Source organism: Narcine bancroftii, chromosome 1 (genome assembly GCF_036971445.1).
Source record: "Narcine bancroftii isolate sNarBan1 chromosome 1, sNarBan1.hap1, whole genome shotgun sequence".
Lineage (NCBI taxonomy): Eukaryota > Metazoa > Chordata > Chondrichthyes > Torpediniformes > Narcinidae > Narcine > Narcine bancroftii.
Genome location: NC_091469.1, coordinates 133,713,602 through 133,736,248, shown reverse-complemented (window position 1 = coordinate 133,736,248; position 22,647 = coordinate 133,713,602). Strand labels below are relative to the sequence as shown.

Below are 22,647 nucleotides of genomic sequence, written 5' to 3'. Positions count from 1 at the left end.
ATGTGACAATAATGGAACCTTTACCTGTGTTCGGTCAGTGGGACACCTTCAATTTAGAGTACAAAGTTTGTATTAAAGGCAAAGTTAAGAGGAAGAGGGATCCTTGATTTTCAAGGAATTTTGGGTATCTTAAGAAGAAGAGAAAGATGTACAATATAGCAGTTATAGACAACAAGGATCAAATGAGGAACTTGAGGAGTTTTTAAAAATTGCAAAAAAAAACTTAAGGAAGAAATCAGGAAGGCTAAAAGAAGACGAGCTTACTTTGGCAGACAATGTGAAGGAAAATCCTAAGGGCTTTTATAGGTATATTAAGAGCAAATGCTTAGTAAGAGGCAAAATTGGTGCTCTTGATCAGAGTTGTTGGTTATTTATTAAGCCAAAAGAGATGGATGAGAACTTCATTGTTTTTTTTTGACTCTGTGTTTACTCAGAAAACTGGATCAGAGTCAATGGAAGTGAGGCAAACAAGCAATGTGTGGTCATGGAGCCTATACAGAATAAAGAAGAGGATGTGCTTGCTGTCTTAAGGCAAATGACGGTGGATAAATCCCAGAGCCTGATGTTATTTGATTGGATCTTGAGGGAGGCTAGTGTAGAAAATGCAGGGGCCCTGGCAGATATATTTAACATGTCTTTAGCCACGGGTGAGGTGCCGAAGGACAGTAGGGCAGCTCATATTGTTCCATTGTTTAAAAAAAGGCCCTAAAAATAATCCAGGAAATTATAGGGCCGTGAGCCTGATGTCAGAGGTGGATAAGTAACTGGAAGGTATTCTAAAACATTGGATATACAAGTTTTTGGCTAGAAAGGGACTGATTTGAAATAGCCACCATGGCTTTATGTGTGGTAGGTCATGTTCGACTAATCTTGTAGAGTTTCTCGAGGAGGTTACCAGGAAAGTTGATGAAGGAAAAGTTATGGATGTTGTCTACATGGACTTGAATAAGGTTTTAGGCAAGGTGCCAAGTTGCTTGGTGTTCATGGTGAGGTTGTAAATTGGATTAGACATTGGCTTTATGGGAGAAGCCAGTAAGTGGTAGTGGAAGGTAGGCACCAGAGACTCATGGTGGACAACTGTCTGTCAGGATGGAGGCCGGTGGGGGGCGTGGCAAGATGGCGTAGGGAGCGGACGTGCCTTCCCGGTATCCCCCAGGCAGTTATATAAATACCCGTTTTAAGAATATTTCTTTTCTGTTAAAAGTCTTTGTTTTGTTTATCAATTGTTTTTAGTTTAAAATGGCAACAAAGATTAAGGAAAATAGAGTTCAAATACAGAACAAAACTGCACTCTCCGACTTTGGAAGAAACTCGGCCTACTTGCCCAGACAGAACTACGGAGTCAAGGCTGGAATCTTCTTAAGAACGGAGCTCATTAATTGGACTGTCGGATAAGCTGGCCTTGGACACCCCTCTGAAAGATGGTGATGAATATTGATTTGAAATGTTTTATGAAGATAAATTGCAGTAATTGGCATTGGTTGCCCGTGAGTTTTAAAAATCCAGATAACATTAAAGTTTATTAGTGATTTTTTTTGGATGGAATATCGGAAGGATGAACTTATTATCTATAATACAGAACAAAATTACATTCTTTGACTTTGGAAGAAATTTGACCTATTTGCCCAGAAAGAGCCGGAGTTGGTGCTGGAATTTTCTCAAGAACAGAACTTATTAAAGTTGATTTCGGACTCCTTTTTGAAAGATGGCGACGAATGTTGATTTGAAATATTTGAAATATTTTCTGAAGATAAACATATATATGGAACTCCTTGACCTGCAATAAGGTTTATCAGTGATTTTTTTTTGGATGGAATATTGGAAGAGTGAATTTATTATCTGTGAGTATGCATACATTGCAAACAGATTTTAATAGTTTTGAAAAGGTTTTTTTTAAACTAAACAAGATCAGTTTAATATTGAGAAAATTGGAAAAAACGGAAACGTTATTAAATTTGGAAACTCAGTGGAAAGAAACTATGAGCAAGATTGATGATTTATAAAATTAAAGTCGAAGGAGCAATGTCCAAGAAGAGTTAAAAATTTTGAATAAGTTTTTCTTGAAAAAAACAATAATTTCAACTTAACATTGAGAAGATTGACAAAGTGGAAAATTTGATATTAAATTGGGAAACATAGAAGAAAGAACTTATGAATAACATTGATGCTTTAGAAGATCAAGACCGAAGGAATTATGTTCAAGAAAATTTTAAAAGATTTGAAAAAACTTTTTTTGAAAGTAAGCTACAAATTCAACTTGAGACTGAGAAGAATGGAAGATTCGGTGTTGAACTGGGATGTTCAGAGGTGTTTTAATTCAGTGGATGAAATTCAGGAAGACTTGGAAAAAAAAAATTTTTTAAAAGCTTTTATTGATTGTAAACAATGTTTAACTCAGTGTTGGGAGGGTGGAAAGGGTGCAAAATTTAATATCAAGTTTGGATTTTCAAAAAAAAAGTTTATGAATAAGATTGGTTAAATTGATGGACCGGGGTTTTATGGATATAAGAAATGATGATTTTTCGGTTTCTACGTGTATTTTGTCTGCCTGTGGGGGGGGGGGGGGGGGGGAGGGAGTGGTACTTCTGCTCCCGAAAGTCATACGCCACTTGTGGTTTATACCACACCCATTTGGGTTTTTGGGAATTAACCACCACAAGGTGGTTTCCTAAGGGGTTAGGGGAGGTGAAAATTTGAAAATTATTTAGTATCTATTATGTAATATTATACTAAGTCAATTTGAAATGAATGTATGGAGATACTGTAAATAAATTTCAAAAAAAAAAAGGATGGAGGCCGGTGATGAGCGGTGTGCCACAGGGATTGGTATTGGGTCCTTTGTTGTTTGTCATTTATATTAATGATTTGGATGATGATGTGGTAAATTGGGTGAGTAAATATGCAAACGATACAAAAATAGTTGTGGATAGTGAGGAGGGTTTTCGTGGACTGCAGAAGGATTTGGACTGTTTAGAAAAGTGGGCTGAAAGGTGGCAGATAGAGTTTAATGTAGATAAGTGTGAGGTGCTTCATTTTGGAAAGAATAACCAAAATAGAACATATGCAGTGAAGGGGAGGGCAGTGAGGAATGCTGAGGAACAGAGGGATCTTGGAATAATGTTCAGCATTCCTTGAAGGTGGATTCCCATGTAGATAGGGTGGTGAAGAAGGCTTTTGGTATGCTGGCCTTTGTAAAATATAGAATATAGGAGCTGGGAGGTGATGTTGAGACAGTTTAAGTCATTGGTGAGGCCAAGTTTGGAGTATTGTGTGCAGTTCTGGTCTCCAAATTATTGGAAGGCTATAAATAAGGTAGAGAGGGTGCAAAGATGGTTTACAAAAATGTTGCTTGGATTGCAGCATCTTGAATACGGAGAAAGATTGAGTAGACTGCGACTTTATTCATTGGAGCGTAGAAGGTTGAGAGGGGATTTGATGGAGGTATTTAAAATTATGAAGGAAATAAATAGAGTAGATGTGAATAGTCTCTATCCCCTGAGGGTAGGGGAGATTGGAACAAGGGGTCATAAGTTAAGGGTTAGGGGGCAAAACTTTAGGAGTAATATAAGAGGATCCTTCTTTACTCAGAGAGTGGTGGCTGAGTGGAATGATCTTCCGGAAGAGGTCGTTGCGGCAGGGTCAATTCTTTCATTTAAGAGAAGGTTCGATGAGTGAGGGGGTTGGAGGATTATGGGCTGGGTCCATTGTTTGTTATTTATATCAATAATCTTGATGATAATGTGGTAAATTGGATCAGCAAGTTTGCAGATGACACTAAGAATAGAGGTGTGGTGGATAGCAAGGGAGGCTTTCAAAGCTTGCAGAGAGATCTGGACCTGCTGGAAAAATGGGCTGCAAAATGGCAGATAGAATTTAATGCAGATAAATGTAATGTGTTGCACTTTGGAAGGACAAAGCAAGGTAGGATATATATATGGTAAATTGTAGGGCAATGAGGAATGTGTAGAACTTAGGGACCTGGGTATACAGCTGGGACTTAAAGAACTGAGTTTCAGGGAAAGGTTAAACATTTTAGGACTTTTTTCCCTGAAGTGTAGAAGAATGAGGAGAGATTTGACAGAGGTATATAAAATTATGATGGTACATAGAATAAATCCAAGTAGGCTTTTACCACTGACATGAGATTTTAAAAAAAATAGAGGACATAGGTCAAGGGAGAAAGGTTAAATATTTGAAGGTAGCACTAGCAGGGACTTCTTCATACAGTGTGGGAGTGTGGAATGAGTGGCCAACTGAATTTGTAAAGGGAAGCTCAATTTTTACATTTCAGAAAAATTTGGACAGGTAGATGGATGGGAGGGGTATGGAGGGAAATGGTCCAGGTGCAAGTCAGTGGAACCAGGGAGAATAATAGTCTAAAAGGGCTGAAGGATCTGTTTCTGTGCTGTAGTGCTCTCTGGTCTTGTAAAGATAGGCCCGAGCTGCAACTTTTGCACTCAGATGTAGGCCATATCTACAACAAGCTGACAAAGGATGCTTTTGAAGTGGATACAAATGCAATACTATATTCAAAAAACATTTTGAGTTATGTTGGATATATGGATAGGAAGGGTTTAACAGGATATCAACCAAATGGAACTTGCCAAACTAGGCTGAAGGGCCTACTCCAAGCAGTATAATCATGACTCTATGAAAGATTTTTATGCATGGGTTACACCCTTAAGGGAATCTTATAGAGATAATACAGTAACATCCGCAGTATCTGGCACCGAAGTGGATTGATAGATGCAGGATAAATGAATGTTTGGTTGCTTGAGATTGTTTGCTGCCTGAATGGGCAAACTAACTGCTAAAGGACTCCAATTTTAAACTTTCATAACTTTTTACCAATTTATTTTCTGTGCTTTTTTTTTGCCTGATGCTTGAATTCCAGATAACAGAAAATTTACTGTAATTGGTTTCCAGCAACCACAGGTGTCTTTCTATTTCTTTAAAAAATATTTTTATTGAGTTTAACAAAAACCCTTTACACAAGGTATACAAATGATAACATAAATCAAATCATATCATATACATATCACCAATCAATTTTAAATGAGAAGAAAAACATAATTTTTACATAACCTATTTCATTCAGGATATTAAATTCTATAATTAAAATAATTAAACAATTAAATCATAACTCGTACTATGTCCAAAAATAACAATGAACACAAAAACTGTACAAATAATACACTTAAAATTTCTTATATAAGATATTATATACTTCTCTGATGTGATCATGTTGTTCTGTGATATGATCAGTAATCTGTTGTTAAACTCCCCTTTACTTATTTGTCTTAATAATAAAAAGGAAAAAAAAATGTTTTACTCCCACTAATCTACCCCCTCCCTCTAAACAAAGTTAGCTGTATATATTGTAAATAAAAATTGAATAATGGTTCCAAGACACCAGACAGGGAATCCCTGGAGCATCCACACCATTTAAATCCTCCGATTATGATAATAATCCATGAATGGGCCCCACATCTTATCAAATTCAGACTTTGCATCTTTAATATTATATCTATTTTTTTTCCAAAGACATGATATCATGTAACCATTGAATGTGAGTGGGTGAAACATTATGTTTCCACTTCATCAAAATTGCTCATCTGGGTATCAATGAAGCAAAACACTATGACATTTTACACTTATCACATAATGGATCCATATCAGGATAAAAATGAGATCATTTAACTTTAGACATATGTAGTCTGTGAACCACCTTAAATTGCAACAAACAATGTTGTGCACAAATTGAAGATTCATTGATCAAATTTGAAGAGTTGTGTCCCAATCCTCATCCGAGAATGCTCTATTCAAATCATGCTTCCAATCATTCTTAATCCTGGCCATTGAGGCCATTCTTAAATCCATTAAATTATGATAAATATTTGATATTATTTCTCCATGGGAAAATTGCAAATCAAAAAATAAATTAAGAATATTCACTTCAGAAATTCGAGGAAAATCAGGAAGTTTGGACTGAACAAAATGCCGAATTTGTAAATATCTAAAAAAGTGTCTATTAGAAAGATTAAATTTTGCTGTTAGTTGTTCAAGAGAACCAAAATGATCTTGAATAAAAAGATATTTAAAAAATTTAATGCCTAATCTAAACCATTCCTTAAAACTTGTATCTAACAAAGAGGGTTGGAAAAGGTAATTAATTACAATAAGAATGGGAAGAGAAAAACTATGATAACCAAACAATTTTACATATCCTCAATCTATGCCTTGTAATTGCATTCTTAGTTAATTTAGAGAGACAAAAAGGTAAAAATTAACCTAGAATCGCCAACCTAGATGCCTTTTTAGATGTTGCTGCTCGTGTCCCGGATATCCTAAAGTGGGAGGGACAGGAGCCAGAGGTCGTGGTACATGTAGGTACCAATGACATAGGGAGGAATAGAGAAGAGGTCCTAAAAAGTGAGTACAGGCAGTTAGGTAGGGAGTTAAAAGAAGGACTGCAAAGGGGGTAATCTCTGGATTACTCCCTGTGCCACGTGACAGTGAGAATAGAAATAGAATGAGGTGGAGGATTAACACGTGGCTGAAGGGGTGGAGTAAGGGGCAGGGTTTCATGTTTCTGGATCACTGGGACCTTTTTTGGGGAAGATGTGACCTGTACAGTAAGGACGGGTTACACTTAAATCCCAGGGGGACCAGAATCCTGGCAGGGGTATTTGCTAGGGCTACTCAGGATCCTTTAAACTAGAATGGTTGGGGAGAGGGAGCAAAATAGTGCAGAGCAGTAAGGAGAAGGTTAGAATGCAAACAAATAAAGTTTGTAGTAAGTATTTGAATATGGATGGGCAGGTGATAGAGAAAGGAAATGCTCTGGAAGAAGATGAAGGGCAATTGGCAGGAAAAGGAAATAATGTTGTTATTAAAGATGAGGGAAAACAGGGATTAAGAATTGGGAAATCTCTGAAATTCATATATTTTAATGCCAGGAGTATTGTAAAAAAGGTGGATGAGCTGAAGGTGTGGATTGATACTTGGAAGTATGATGTGGTAGCAATTACTGAGACATGGTTGCAGGAGGGATGTGCTTGGCAGCTGAATATCCCTGGGTTTCGTTGCTTTAGGTGTGATAGAATCGGAGGGGCAAGAGGAGGTGGTGTTGCATTGCTTGTCAGGGAGAATATTACAGCTGTGCTTAGACAGGATAGATTAGAGGGCTCGTCCACAGAGGCTATTTGGGTGGAACTGAGGAGTGGGAAAGGAGAGGTTACACTTGTAGGAGTGTATTATAGACCACCCGGAGGGGACCGAGACCTAGAGGAGCAAATCTGTAGGGAGATAGTGGATATTTGTGATTAGCACAGGGTTGTAATTATGGGAGATTTTAATTTTCCACATATAGATTGGAAAACATATTCTGTGAAAAGGCTGGGTGGGTTAGAGTTTGTGAAATGTGTGCAAGATAGTTTTTTACAACAATATGTAGAGGTGCCGACCAGAGAAGGAGCAATGTTAGATCTACTGTTGGCAAATGGGATGGGTCAAGTGACGGAGGTTAGTCTTGGCGAGCACTTCGGGTCCAATGATCATAATGCCATCAGCTTCAATGTCATTATGGAAAGAGATAAGTCAGGGCCAAGGGCTGAGGTTTTTGATTGGGGAAAAGCTAGATTTGAGGAGATGCGAAAGGACTTACAGGGTGTGCATTGGGACAATTTGTTTTATAGGCAGGATGTAGTAGAGAGATGGAAGTCTTTTAAAGATCAGATTTTGAGAGTGCAAAAGCTTTATGTTCCTGTTAGGTTAAAAGGAGGGGCAAAAGGTTTGAGAGAGCCGTGGTTTTCAAGGAATATTGGAAACTTGGTTCGAAGAAAAAGGGAGGCGTACATTAGGTATAAGAAGCATGGAATTAAGGAGATGTTTGAAAAATACATTGAATGTAAGAGGAATCTTAAGAGAGGAATTAGGAAAGCTAAAAGAAGGTACAAGGAGACTATAGCAAGCAGGGTGAAAATTAATCCAAAAGGGTTCTACAAATATGTTAATGGTAAAAGGAAAGCGAGAGACAAAATTGGTCCCTTAGAGAATCAGAGCGGAAAACTGTGTGTGGAGCCTAGAGAAAAGGGGGAGATATTGAACAGTTTCTTTTCTTCGGTATTCACCAAGGAGAAGGATATTGGGATATGCGAGATAAAAAAAGCAAATTGGGTAAATATGGAAAATATAATGATTACGAAAGATGTAGTGTTAGGGCTTTTGAGGAATATAAAGGTGGATAAGTCTCTGGGACCAGACGGGATCTTCCCCAGGACATTGAGAGAAGTAAAGGAGGAAATAGAAGAGGCTCTGACGGTAATTTTCCAAATGTCATTAGAGATAGGGATAGTGCCGGAGGATTGGCGTATTGCACATGTGGTTCCGTAATTTAAAAACGGTTCAAGGAGGAAGCCTGGTAACTATCGGCCTGTAGGTTTGACGTCTGTGGTAGGTAAATTAATGGAGAAAGTTCTTAGAGATAGTACTTATAAATATCTGGATAGACAGGGTCTGATCAGGAGCACTCAACACGGATTTGTGGGCGGAAGGTCCTGTTTGACCAATCTGATTGAATTTTTTGAAGAGGTGACTAGGAATGTGGATGAGGGTAGCGCGGTGGATGTTGTCTATATGGACTTCAGTAAGGCCTTCGATAAAGTACCACATGGAAGGTTAGTTAGGAAGGTGCAGTCTTTAGGTATAAATTTTGAGATAGTCAAATGGATTGAACATTGGCTGAAAGGGAGAGGCCAGAGAGTGGTAGTGGAAAATTGGTCAGGTTGGAGGCCGGTGACCAGTGGTATGCCTCAGGGATCTGTATTGGGCCCATTGTTGTTCGTTATATACATTAATGATCTAGATGATGGGGTGGTGAATTGGATTAGTAAATATGCAGACGATACTAAGATAGGTGGAATAGTGGATAATGAAGAAGGTTTTCAAGGATTGCAGAGGGATTTGGGCTGCTTAGAAAGGTGGGCTGAAAAATGGCAGATGGAATTTAATGCTGATAAGTGTGAGGTGCTTCATTTTGGTAAGAAGAATCAGAACAGGATATACGTAGTAAATGGGAGAGCATTGATGAATACAGAAGAGCAGAAAGATTTAGGAGTAACGGTACATCGTTCCCTGAAGGTAGAAACTCATGTGAATAGGGTGGTGAAGAAGGCTTTTAGTATGCTGGCCTTTATCAATCATTGCATGGAATATGGGAGTTGGGAAGTGATGTTTAGATTGTATAAGGCGTTGGTGCGGCCTAATTTAGAGTTCTGTGTGCATTTCTGGTCGCCTAATTATAGGAAGGATATAAACAGAGTGGAGAGAGTGCAGAGAAGATTTACCAGAATGTTGCCTGGGTTTAAGCATCTAGAGTACAGGGAGAGATTGGGCAGATTAGGTCTTTATTCTTTGGAGAGTAGAAGGTTGAGAGGGGATTTGATAGAAGTATTTAATATTCTTCACCACTCTATCCACATGAGATTTCACCTTCAAGAACGATGAACCGTTATTCCTAGATCTTTTTGTTCTTCTGGATTTTTCAGTGCCCTTCTGTTTACTGCATATAACCATATTACCATATAACCATTTACGGAGCGGAAACAGGCCATGTTGGCCTTTCGAGTCCTGCATTAGAAATACCCACCATATTTTGATGGTTTTTGGAACAGGCAAAGTATCTTCTTATTCATGGACGCTGCTCTTCCAATTTCATAACCGACGCCCAAGGAAGGTATGTCCTGTTGTGATTACCCTTCCCAAAATGAAACACTGCACACTTATCAGTATTAAACTCCATCTGCCATCCTTCAGCCCACTCTTCGAAGCAGTCCAAATCCTTCTGTCCTGGAGCCTCCATGTTGATGCAATCATAAAGAAGACTCGCAAGTGGCTATATTTTGTGATGTGTCTGAGGAAGTTCGGTGTATCCCTGAAGACTCATAAACTTCTACAGGTGCTGGTTGCATCATTTCCAGATATTGAGAGGCCATCTCTCTGAACAAGAATAAATTCCAGAGGGTTGTTAACAGGCTGTGACATCACAGGGATCAGATTTCACTCCATCGAGGACATCTACATATGGCAATGTTTTAAAAAAGCAGCTTCTATCCTCAAAGACCCCCCCCCCCCCACCACCCAGGACATGCCCCCTTCAATCTGCTACCATTGGGGAAAAGGTACAGGAGCCTTAAGACGAGCACTCAGCGGCACAAGGACAGCTTCTTCCCCGCTGCCATCAGATTCCTGAATAATCCACGAACCAAAGGCACTGCCTTACTTTTCATGCATTGTTATTGTTAATATTTTATTTTTTATAGTAATATCATAAGATAGTTATGTAAGTTTCGTCTACGACGCTACTGCAAGCACTGAAATTCATGACTTGTTCATGACAATAAATCCTGATTCTCATTCTGATTCGGAATGAGGCCAAATTTGGAATATTGTGTGCAGTTTTGTTCACCTAACTACAAGAAAGATATCAAAAGGATAGAAAGAGTGCTGAGAAAACTTACTAGGATGTTGTCTGGACTTCAGGAGCTGAGATACAAGGAAAGATTAAACCGGTTAGGACTTTATTCCCTGGAATGTAGAAGAATGAGGGGAGATTTGATAGAGGCATTTAAATAGACAAGGTAAATGTTGATGGGGTTTTTCCACGGAGGGTTGGTGAGATACAAAGCAGAAGACATGGGTTAAGGGTGAAAGGGGGAAAGTTTAGGAGGAACGTGAGGGAGACTTCTTCACACAGAGAGTGGTGGGAGTCTGGAATGACCTGCCAGCTGAAGCAGTGAATGCAGGCTCAATTTTAACATTTAAGAAGAATTTGGGCAGGTTCATGGATAGGGAAGGTATGGAGGGCTGTGGACTAAGTGCAGGTCAGTGGGACTAGGCAAAAGAAAAGATTTAGCATAGACTAGAAGGGCCAAAGAGCTCTGTTTTTTTTTCTGTAATGTTCTTTGGTTCTATGATTCTACAGAGAGTAGAGGGAGTGTAGAACAGGCTGCCAGCCAAAGTTGTGAATGAGGGATCAGTTTTAACGTCTAAGAAACATTTAGACAGGTAAATGGATGGGACAGGTATGGAGGGATATGGACTGGGTGAAGGTCAGTGGGACAAAATAAAATAATAGACTAGAAGGGACATAGGGCCTGTTTTCTGTTCTATGGTTCTCTTTCCAAGTGGTTTCAATCTTCAATTTTATTGACAAAGAAAATGATGTCTATCTGCCTTACTTAATTAAGCAGGTTTCCATTGATTATTCAATTACTTTAACCATATAACCGTTTACAGCACGGAAACAGGCCATGTCGGGCCCTTCAAGTCCGTACTGGTTCACTTGAACAACTCCACTAGCTCCTCCGCAAACTCCTGAGGAAGTAGAGGCTTTCTTCATCATCCCACTGGTATCTTGGCTACTTTCTGCACACTTCTTTGATTACTAAAATTAAGAGATAATAACTAGAATAGTTCAGTTGCCTCTAAAGTTCAATCTTGTTGTGCAAGGTGTAATTTCCATCTCAAATATTTAAATTAAGACACATTCTATCGGCTATTCATATAAGGTCATATTTACTCATTGTATATCCAATCATTTTAAGCCATTATTATCTATTTAAAGTTACGGATGACACAAATCTTTGTGGTCACCTTCAACGTGCCACACTTGAAGATTGCTCTCCTCCGTCTCCGTCCTTAGCATGAGACAAAAACAAATACATACAGAAGTAGGTAAAGAAGTGATGGAAACCATGGAATCAGGTAGGGATAGGGGTTGCAAAAAATTAGAATATCTTTGTTGACCTCATGTGGTTTAAGACAGCCCAGGGGGAATATGATATGTTGTTCAAGTTTACGTTTTCCCTCGCCCGGACAATGGATGAGGGCAAGGTCAGCGTCAAGGTGGGGGGCATTGGCTGGTCATGCCCCCCTCCAACAAAATGAGTTATTGTGTCCCCCCACCCACCCGGTCTGACGCTGCTGCCACCACCAACCCCAACACACCCCGCAGTGGTCCGCTGCCAACAAAAAAAATCAGTGCTCTCCCCCACCCCCAAAACAGTTACCTTAATGCCCCTCAATTAGATTTGTTCTGACGCCGAGTTTGGATGAGGGCAAGACAAACAGGAATGGTTGGCCACAGGAAGCTCAAGTTTAGGGCTATCAACAGAATGTGGGCATTCAATGAAGCAGTCATCCAATGAATTGTTCTGATCACAATCCAGTGACATCTACAAAGAGGGATGTGCAAGTGAGGACACGGTGAATGATACATTCAGTAAAAATCCTAAAATCTGGACTGATTGGGGATTAGGTTAGTCTGGATTTTCAGATTTTCTGGATTCTCAGGCAGCAATTTTAAAATTCAAATTTAAGGAGAATAAAGAAGAGATGAACAGGTAAATGTTGATGCCAAGTACAAAACAACAAATCAATATTTATTAATTCTTTTCTGTGATTTCTGTGCATCTGTGGTACTTTGCACGCACACAAAAGCCTACTAAGTTTAAAAGGGTTAAGCGTTTTCAAGGTCTGGATTCTCAGGTCATCTGCATTTTTGGACTTTTAATGTACCTTCAATTAGGCTGCCAGCAACAAGGTCATGGTTGTATTTTAATGTCATTGGAAAGAAATGCCAAAGGACCTGTGCGTATTCAACTCTACTTAATGGAAATGTTGTTTCTTCTGAAGGTATTTCAAAAAAGTAAGAAAAATATACTCTTGAAAATACATGACACCAAAGATTCCCTGCAGATTGCATTTTGTTGCACCTCTTCCTGCAGTAATTGATCAATGGAAAATGCACAAGATCAGAGAATTAGAAATAAATCTGACCATTATGGTCCCTCTTCAGTTACCATTTCCAAAAGTCTATTCGGACTTAATGATTATGGTGCTTTGAGTAAATCTGAAATTCAGCACCATGGTGTCTTACCCCTGTGCACTGTCGCTACTGCTGTTACTCCAGGGCGAATATTATGTCAACAACAGCTCAAACTGAGCTCTGTGCTTATATTACTATGGGGCGTGATAAACTATAAAACCCTTTTCCTGCTGTGTGTTTACCTTTTAGTTGTCAGGGCAGATGTACCAACTTTGTGGGTGGGCTCCCAACAAATGCCATTCATTGATTATCGGTCTCACATTTGTACATAAACAAACCATGAATCAGTGCAGAGCCCATCTGCGTGCATGTGAATTTTATTAGAGGTTGGAAATATCAATTAATATTCAGGGCATGCAAAATCTTTCAAGGAATGTAGTTTGTAAATTCAAGTTGAATGAATAAAGAATGTGTACATAAAGGGTGAGTGATGAGATCTGCTACACTTGATGTGGATTAAGATATTTTGTATTATCTCTAAAATCCACCGTGACTGCATTCCACAGCAATTTATTTACAACGATCAATCTTTAAATTTTGGCATTTGGACATTGATTTTCAGCAATAAATTTTGTCATATCTAATGCACAGGGCTGTGGAATTTGAGTAAAATATGTCACAAAAGTATTTGTTAGTATTATAATTTGCCTCTTCTTCCATGTTACCACATGCCTGCTTCTATTCATGAAATTTTGAAGTGGAATTTTCATGATGTTTTGCTTATTTTGTTTTGTTATTTCACCATGATTTCAGTACCAATTCCAGAGAAAGAATATTGGGAGAATCCCTGTCTTCGTGACAAACAAATCGGAGAAGGGGGCTTAGTTCCAAGTCTGCCCTTCACAGAAAGGGACAAGTTTTCAAAAGTGCTCTCAGAAGATTTTCGAGCACACAGCAGGAATGATCCCCACAATACTATATTATAGACTTAAAATTTATAGGAATGACACCAAGATATTTTGTAACTTTGCTGATAACCCAAAGTTAGACCCAAAGTCAGTGTCTCTGAAGAACTCCCTTTTGTGCCAGGCATCAATGATGGCAATTCTTTTTCTGCCTTATGGCAGACAGAAGGCTATTTTGTATAATATTACATGTACTCTATTACTACATGACGATAAAGGAATCTTGAAATAAGAAGTGTTATCAAGAAGACATATGGAGGCTAATGAGACAGGTTAACTGAATGAGCAAATAACTTTAAATTGACACTAATATGAAAAAATGTGGAATTACTTACTTTAATGGGGAAAAAAACAAAGCATTGTATCTAAAGTTTGAGGTGTTAGAGAATTTTGATAGACATGGATCAGGGTGTACTAATTCATGATTTGCCCAAGACTAGTTTGCAGGTAATACAAGTTAATGGCCGGTGATCATTTATTTATGGAATAATTGAATACAAAAGTTAAGGAGTAATGCTTCAGAAGGAATTTGTCAGGCCACATTTGCAATACTGCACACAAAATTAGGCCATTTATTTAAGGAAATGCATTAGTGCATTGAAACCATTTCAAGGAATGTGTCCAAGTCTATTACCTGGAAGATGCAGGCTGTTTTATGGGGAAAGTTAGAACAGATGAGGATTGTACTTGTGGGAAATTAGATGGGTGAGGGGCCAATTAATTGAAACATGTTAGATCTTGAGGGGTCTTGATTGGCCAGATGTGGGCTATGCTCTGTCCTGTGGGGAGAATATATCAATTTATGATAATAGAGTTAACTATTTTAAATAGAGATGAGATTACTTTTTCCCTTTCTAGATTGTTATTCTTTGGAACTCTGGGTACTTGATAAACAAGGAGGCAAGAGATTACACTGGCAATTAGATGGAGAATTGAGATCAGCTGTACTTTTGTTAAATGAAGTGCAAGCTTGAGAACTGCATTGCCAACTCCTAATCTTAAATGGTATGCTGATGTGTAATGAGATTCAACCTCCCAAGAAGAGTTTGTAGCATTATGCTTCATGCAAAAGAGGAAGAAAAACATCTTTATTTGATTGATAATTCAGTAAAAGAAGAATTTATCCTCAAAGTTATGAATTCAGATGCAAATGTATTTTCATTGTTTGTTTAACAGTGTTCTCAGGATCTTCATCAAGCACAAAGTACGACCCTGATATACTTAAGGCTGAAATAACAACCACAAAATTCCGGGTAAGAATAACAGATGCTGCTGGAATTTGATTCCACCATGTTGCACACACCACGTTTATTTCTCTCTCTCTAATTGCCTTGGTTGACAATTTATAGGGTGTAGCGCGACAGAGAGCACTCAAGATCTAAGAGAAATACATCATGCTTTTATTTGTGGACTGAACTGGGGTTTTGGCGGGGATCCAGGGTTTATATCGGGTTATGTGGGGGGTGGAGTCAGGGGAGGAGCCAGTCCTGAGAGCATCGCGCCAGTATTGAATTCCCAGTTCACTACATTCACCCCTTCCTTTTGAATGAAATTACGGGTGAAAACAGAGAACATTGGATAGTCAAAAAAAAAGTTCAATATTTACAAGTTCAACCAGTCAGGAGGTCTGGAAATGTGGACACAGCGCCAAAGTGTCAGTTGACTCTGGGCTTCTTGACCCTCCTGTAGTTCCAGGGCCTCAGGGCGTGGGTGATCTGGCTCTGGTTGAGGGGTGGCTGGAGCCACTTTCTACGACAGCTCAGCTGAGCCCCTGGCATTTCTCCAGAAACCCTGAGTAGGTCAGAGTCCTGGCCCCTTGAGGTGATGGGCCCTCATTTCCGGTGGGTGCCAGGTCCCTGTTTGAGACAGTCTCTTCCTTGCCATCTGGGTATGTCACATAGGTGTAAGTGGGGTTGGCATGGAGTAGGTGCACCTTCTCCACCAGGGGGTCGGATTTGCTCCTCCTCATGTGCTTTTTGAGCAGCACTGGACCTGGTGCTGTAAGGCAAGCTGGGAGGGTTGTCCCTGATTTTGACTTTCTCTCGAAATAAAACATCAGCTCGTGAGGAGTCACATTGATTGCCAGCATGAGTCTGGAAGTCTTTTGGACCAGAGGGTCAATCTTACGGCCTTCCAAACCACAGCATTCTCTTTCTCAACCTGTCCATTCCCCTAGGGGTTATAGCTCATCATCCTGATGCATCCAATGCCTCTCAACGCCAGAAATTGGTGTGGCTCTTCGCTCATAAATGATAAGTTCTGGTCACTATGGATATAGGTGGGATACCCAAACAGGACAAAAATAGAGTCTAGAGCCCTAGTGACAGATGGCATGGATGTGTCTGGGCAGGGAATGGCAAATAGGAAACAAGAGTACTCGTCAATGACAGTAGAGGGGAGGGGTCCCTTGAAATCGACACTGAGCTGCTCGAAGGACCTGGATGCTTTTAAGACAGTAGAAGTGCAGCTAGCACTCCGCCCAGACCTGGCATGACCTGGTCACTTCCCTGACATCTTCAGTCGTGTAGGGTAAATTGCATACCTTGACAAAATGAGCCATGCGAGTGATGTCTGGATGGCAGAGCATTGTGCAGTCACTGGAACTGGCCGGTGTGTGCAGAGGCACAGTTTCCTCTGGACAAGGCATCTGGAGGCTCATTGAGGGAACCAGGTCAGTAAACTATGTCATAATTATAGGCGGAGAGTTCGATACTCCACCGAGCAATTTTGTCTTTTTTAATTTGCCTCACTTTGTGTTGTTAAATATGAAAGCCACCAATGGCTGGTCTGTGAAGAGGGTGAATTTCCTACTCACCAGGTAGTGCCTCCAGTGCCTGATGGCCTCTACAGTGGCTTGTGCCTCTTTCTCCACTGATGGATTCCAAAGCTCGTGATCTTGTAGGGTCCTGGAAAAAAATGCAATTGGCCTTCCTGTCTGATTAAGGGTTGTAGCAAGGGCTATGTCTGAAGCTTCACTTTCCACCTGGAAAGGTAAGTTTTCGTCCACCGCATGCATGGTGGCCTTTACAATGTGGCTTCTGACATAGTTGAAAGCTGTTTGAGCTTCGGCTGTCAGTGGAAAAGAAGTGGTTTTTAGGAGGGGATGGACTTTGTCAGCATAATGAGGGACCCATTGGGCGTAATATGAGAAGAAGCCCAAGCACCTCCTCAAAGCCTTCATGATCCTCGGGATCAGGAGTTCTAACAGGGGGGTGCATCTTGTCGGGATTGGGGCCAGTTATGCCATTCTCCACCACGTACCCTAAAATGGCTACATGTCTAGCCCTGAACACGCACTTACCGGCGAGCAGAGTTGAGGTGAGTGGCCCGGCAAGCAGAGGTGAGGTGAGCAGCCCGGTGAGTGGAGGTGAGCAGCCCGGCGAGCGGAGGTGAGCAGCTTGGTGAGCGGAGGTGAGGAGAGCGGCCTGGCGAGCGGAGGTGAGGGGCCCCGCGAGCAGAGGTGAGATGAGCGGCCTGGCAAGGTGAGGTGAGGTGAGCGGCCCGGCGAGGTGAAGTGAGCAGCCCAGCGAGCTAGTGACGTGGCAAAGGAGTAGGACTTCCAGGCTTTGGCTCAACAGGCTTAGGTGGAAGCAGGCTAGGAAAAAGGTAAGCGGCATTATTTTAACTCAGTCATGCCTATGGGGTTAGTGCTTTGTACTGGGTGTCAGATGTGGGAACCATGAGTGAGTTCCACCTTCCCAAATAGCCACATCTGCGTCAGGTGCACCAAGATGCAGTTCCTTATGGACTGAGTTGGGGATCTGGAGCTGCAGCTTGAGGACCTGCGGCTGGTAAGGGAGAGTGAGGAGTTAATAGATTCAACTTTCAGGGACATAGTTACCCCGAGACCAGATGTGTCAAGTAAGTGGGTAACTGTCAGGGGAGGGAAGAAAAATGCCTGGAAAATGGAGAGCACACCTGTGACTACCCCTCTCAGCAACAGGTATATTGTGTTGGATGGTGTTGAGGGAAATGACCTGACAGAAGCTGGCCGCAGTGACCAGGTCGCTGGCACTGAGCCTGGCATGGTGGACCAAAAGGTAAAGAGGAATGCAGTGGTCATTGGGGACTCCATTGTCAGAAATACAGGCAGGAGATTCTGTGAGCCAGATAGGTATGCCCGCATGGTATGCTGCCTCCCTGGTGCAAGGGTGCGGGATATCTAAAATCAGGTCCAGAGTATTCTGAAAGGAGAGGGCGAGCAGCCTAATGTCTTGATACATGTGGATACCAATGACATAGATAAAAAGAGGGAGGAGGTACTGAAAAAGGATTACAGCGAGCTAGGACAGAAGCTAAGAAACAGGACTGGCAGGGTGGTGATCTCTGGATTGCTACCTGTGCCAAGTGCAACTGAGGACAAAAATGGAAGGTTAAGACAGGACAAAAATGGAAGGTTAAGACAAATGAATGTTTGGCTGAAGGGCTGGTGTAAAAGACAGGGTTTTGGCTTCTTGGACCATTGGGATCTCTTTTGGGGAAGGCATGACCTTTACAAGAAGGATGGGTTACACCTAAACCCAAAAGGGGTCAATATATTGGCAGCTAGGTTTGGTACAGCCGTCGGATGCGGTTTAAACTAATTTGGCAGGGGGATGGGAACCTGTATTATAGGGCAAAGGACAGGAAAGATAAAACAGGAAAAGTTAGGTTAGGCAGCGAAAGTAAAAAATCAGAAAGAGCAAGGAGGGTGAAAAAAGCAAATCTGAAGGCTTTATATCTTAATGCAAAAAGCATTCGGAACAAGGTAGATGAATTGACTGTGGAAATTGAGACAAACAAATACGATTTGATTGGGATTACAGAAACATGGCTGCAAGGTGGGCAAGCCTGGGAACTTAACATCCCGGGGTATACAATATTTAGGAGGGATCGGCAAGAAAGAAAAGGGGGTGGGGTAGCATTGATGGTGAGAGAAGGGACCGACACGATTGACAGGAAGGATATTAACTCGGAAGATGCAGAATCTATATGGGTAGAACTGAGAAATAGCAAGGGGCGGAAAACGTTAGTGGGGGTGATATATAGCCTCCAAATAGTAGTGTAGAGGTGAAGGAAGGCATTAAAAGAGAAATTAGAAAAGCGTGCAATAAGGGAACAGCTGTCATCATGAGAGACTTTAATTTACATATAGATTGGACTAGCCAAATTAAAAATACTGAGGAGGAGGAATTCCTTGAATGTTTACGGGATGGTTATCTAGACCAATATATTGAGGAACCAACTCGGGAGCAGGCCATTTTAGACTGGGTATCATGCAATGAAAAGGGGCTAATCAACAATCTTGTTGTACGAGGCCCTTTGGGTAGGAGCGATCACAATATGATCGAATTCTCACTCGACATGGAGAGTGAAGAAATTAAAACCAAGACTAAGGTCCTGAATTTAAATAAAGGGAATTATGATGGTATGAGATGGGAGTTGAGTAAGATTGATTGGGTGGTGTTTATGTAGGGGTTGACAGTGGATAGACAATGGAAAGCATTGAAAGATCTAATGGAAGAATTGCAGAAATCGTTTATACCGCTTTGGCATAAAAATAAACCAAAAAAGGTGACTCAACCGTGGATATCAAGGGAAATGAGAGACCGCATTAGGTCCAAAGAGAGAACATATCAATTGGCCAAAAAAAGTACCAAATCCGAAGACTGGGAACTGTTCAAGATGCACCAAAGGAGGACAAAGGGATTAATCAAGAGAGCAAAAATAAATTACGAAAGTAAGCTTGCGGCAAATATAAAAACCGACTGCCAAAGCTTTTATAGATATGTCAAGAGGAAAAGATTGGTGAAATCCAGAGTAGGTCCCTTGCAGTCAGAATCAGGGGAATGCAGTCAGAATGGGGAATAAGGAAATGGCAGACCAATTAAATTCTTACTTTAGTTCTGTTTTCACAAGAGAGGATACAAATAACCTCCCAAGGATGTTGGGAAACATAGAGACTAATGCAAGGGAGGAGCTGAAAGAAATCAGTATCTCTAAGGACATGGTCTTGGGGAAATTGAAGGGATTGAAGGCCAATAAATCCCAAGGGTCTGATAATCTACATCCTAGGGTACTTAAAGAAGTGGACATTCAGATAGCAGATGCTTTAAGAATTATTTTCCAGAACTCAATAGGCTCAGGATCAGTACTCATGGATTGGAGGGTAGCTAATGTTACCCCACGATTTAAAAAGGGGGTAGAGAAAAAGTGGGAAATTATAGGCCGGTGAGCCTTACATCAGTAGTGGGCAAAATGATGGAATCCATTATTAAGGATGTAATAGCGGAGCATATGACTAGCAGAGAAGGGATCGGACAGAGTCAACATGGATTTACAAAAGGTAAATCGTGCTTGACAAATCTACTGGAATTCTTTGAGATGGTGTCAGGTAAAATAGATGGGGGAGACCCAGTGGATGTGGTGTACCTGGATTTCCAAAAGGCCTTCGATAAGGTCCCACATAAACGACTGACATGCAAAATCAAGGCTCATGGGATTGGGGGAAAGGTATTGATGTGGATTGAGAACTGGCTGGCAGATAGAAGACAGAGAGTTGGGATAAACGGCTCATTTTCTGAATGGCAGGCGGTGACCAGTGGGGTGCCACAGGGATCTGTACTGGGACCCAAGCTGTTCACAATTTACATTAATGATCTAGATGAGGGGATTGGATGTAATATCTCCAAATTTGCAGACGACACTAAGCTAGGAGGGGTTGTGTGCACTGAAGATGGGGTCAGGAAGCTCCATTGAGATTTGGATAAATTGGGGGACTGGGCAGATACATGGCAAATGCACTACAATGTGGATAAATGCGAGGAGCTCATCCATTTAGTCGACCTCTTGCATGGCCGACAGCTACATTTGGAAGCACTCCAGCCAATATGTGGACTCCTCCGGGGACAGAGGGTTGATGAAGAGCATTGCAAGATTCAACAGCACTTCCATCCCGTTCTTTATTGAATAATATTGTAGCGCGACCGAGAGCACTCAAGACCAGAGAGAGTACAGCATGCTTTTATTCAATAAGAATGGGGCACGTGGTCTGTGGGCTGAACTGGGTTTTTGGCGGGGGTCCAAGGTTTATATTGGGATAGGCGGGGGGGTGGAGATAGGAGAGCAACCAGTCCTTAGAGCATCACACCAGTAGTGAATTCCCAGTTCACTACATAGAGATGAATCCAGAAATGTTTCATTGTGTGTTGTTGGATCCTCGACTTTCAGTAGTGTGAGAGATTCTACACAATCTCCAAACAAATTTCACCTGTTCCACAAAGTATTAAGATTTTCCTGGGAAGAATGATTTGGATGCGATTCTTGTGATATTTAGCTAGCACTTGGTGAGAGAGCTGCATTAATGTGGGTTGAGAAGGAATTCAAACCAAAATACTGGGGGTTTACAGTAGTCACTGAGTGTGAGATTTGCCCATCTATACAATACTGTCATGGTATAATTTAAAATAAACAATCCAAACAGACTGGAAATTACTGGTAGTAGTATTACTGCAAAGGCATTTACTGTGCATGACTTCATACTACTTTCTTGTATGTCACAGAATTATAGCATCACAGAATTGACCTTTTTAGACCACCTTATTCATGCTGTCTTGACGCCTGTCCATTCGGATAGCCAGACACCTAGTTTTAGGCTGGACAGTCCGGCTTTTGAGCCCTCTGTTCTCCGTCCAGTGCCACCTTGAGCTGGACATTAATTTTCCTCCATTTGGGGGTGTAGGCCCTACATCCCAAAATGGAGGACAAATTAAGTGGCAGAAAGGCACTTACCCATTAAATGCTGCATGCACAGCCATGTTTCTTCTCATGCACATGTGCGATGAGGGGGAAGTATGATGGCGGTTCATGAAGTTATGGCTGGTGCACGTACAGTGAGGGGGATGTGTGATGCAGACTATCCATAATCGGCTAATGCCTCTCTAAATGTTTGTAAATCCTGTCTCTCAGGATCTTTTCCAACAGCTTTCCCATCCCTAAAGCAAGACTCACTTGTCTATAATTTCCTAGGTTGTCTCTACTCCCATCCTTGAACAAGGGAACAACATTTGCAATTCGCCAATCCTCCACTACTTCTCTTGATGATGCAAAGATCATCACCAGTGGGTCAGAAATTTCGTCTGGTCCTGGTGACTTATCTAAGCAACCTTAACCAGAGGAAATTAGTTGACATATCTTTTCAAGCAATGAGTGTCCATTCAGTAATCCTTCACTTTTGGAGGCACTCACATCTGAAAAGAATGTTCAGCAGCAATAGATCATTTGCTCTGTCCTCTAACTCATTAGGCTGTGGGTTTCATCTAGGGGCTCAGTTGTACATTTGGATCATGCAGTAATATGCAGAGAAATTGATGCAGATAGGGAGAAAATGTTGAGATATTTAGGAGCTGAAATACCCTGAGCTGGCCTGTGGTTCCTGAAATACCCTGAGCTGGCCTGTGGTTCCTGAAATACCTGAGCTGGCCTGTGGTTCCTTTCCTCCTCATAGCAATATCAGAGAGATGATGAAATTAGGGGTTTGATATTTTCCTGGAAATTGCTAGAAATGCACAGCAGGTCAGGACACACCTGTGGGAAATTAAATAGAGCTAACATTTCCAGAAAAAAAAAACTTAACCTTCCCCTTGAATGAACCTCACACCACCAAAATTACGTTACCTTTTCTCCATACTTTGTTTTTCTTGCCGTACTTTGTATGGGTTGACTAGTTGGACTGCTCACCAAGCAAACTTACTGCAATTTTGTATTTGTGATGACAAACTTGAACTTGAAAAGCAGTCCTGAAATTCCCAGGCTGTCTTGTTTCATCCTGTTATATCTCACTGAAGTATTTTAATTGTTATGTGTTCTTCCTAG

The 22,647-nt window shown here is 41.0% G+C and overlaps 1 protein-coding gene across 1 annotated transcript in view; it reads left to right on the top strand.

Moving 5' to 3' along the window:
* The window catches only part of LOC138764505 (protein WWC2-like), a 257,311-nt gene that overhangs the window by 161,528 nt on the left and 73,136 nt on the right, over window positions 1-22,647 (top strand). Inside the window, exon 4 of the mRNA XM_069940553.1 lies at window positions 14,971-15,047. Coding sequence (XP_069796654.1) covers window positions 14,971-15,047 — 77 coding nt within the window. The remainder of the gene's footprint in view (window positions 1-14,970; window positions 15,048-22,647) is intronic.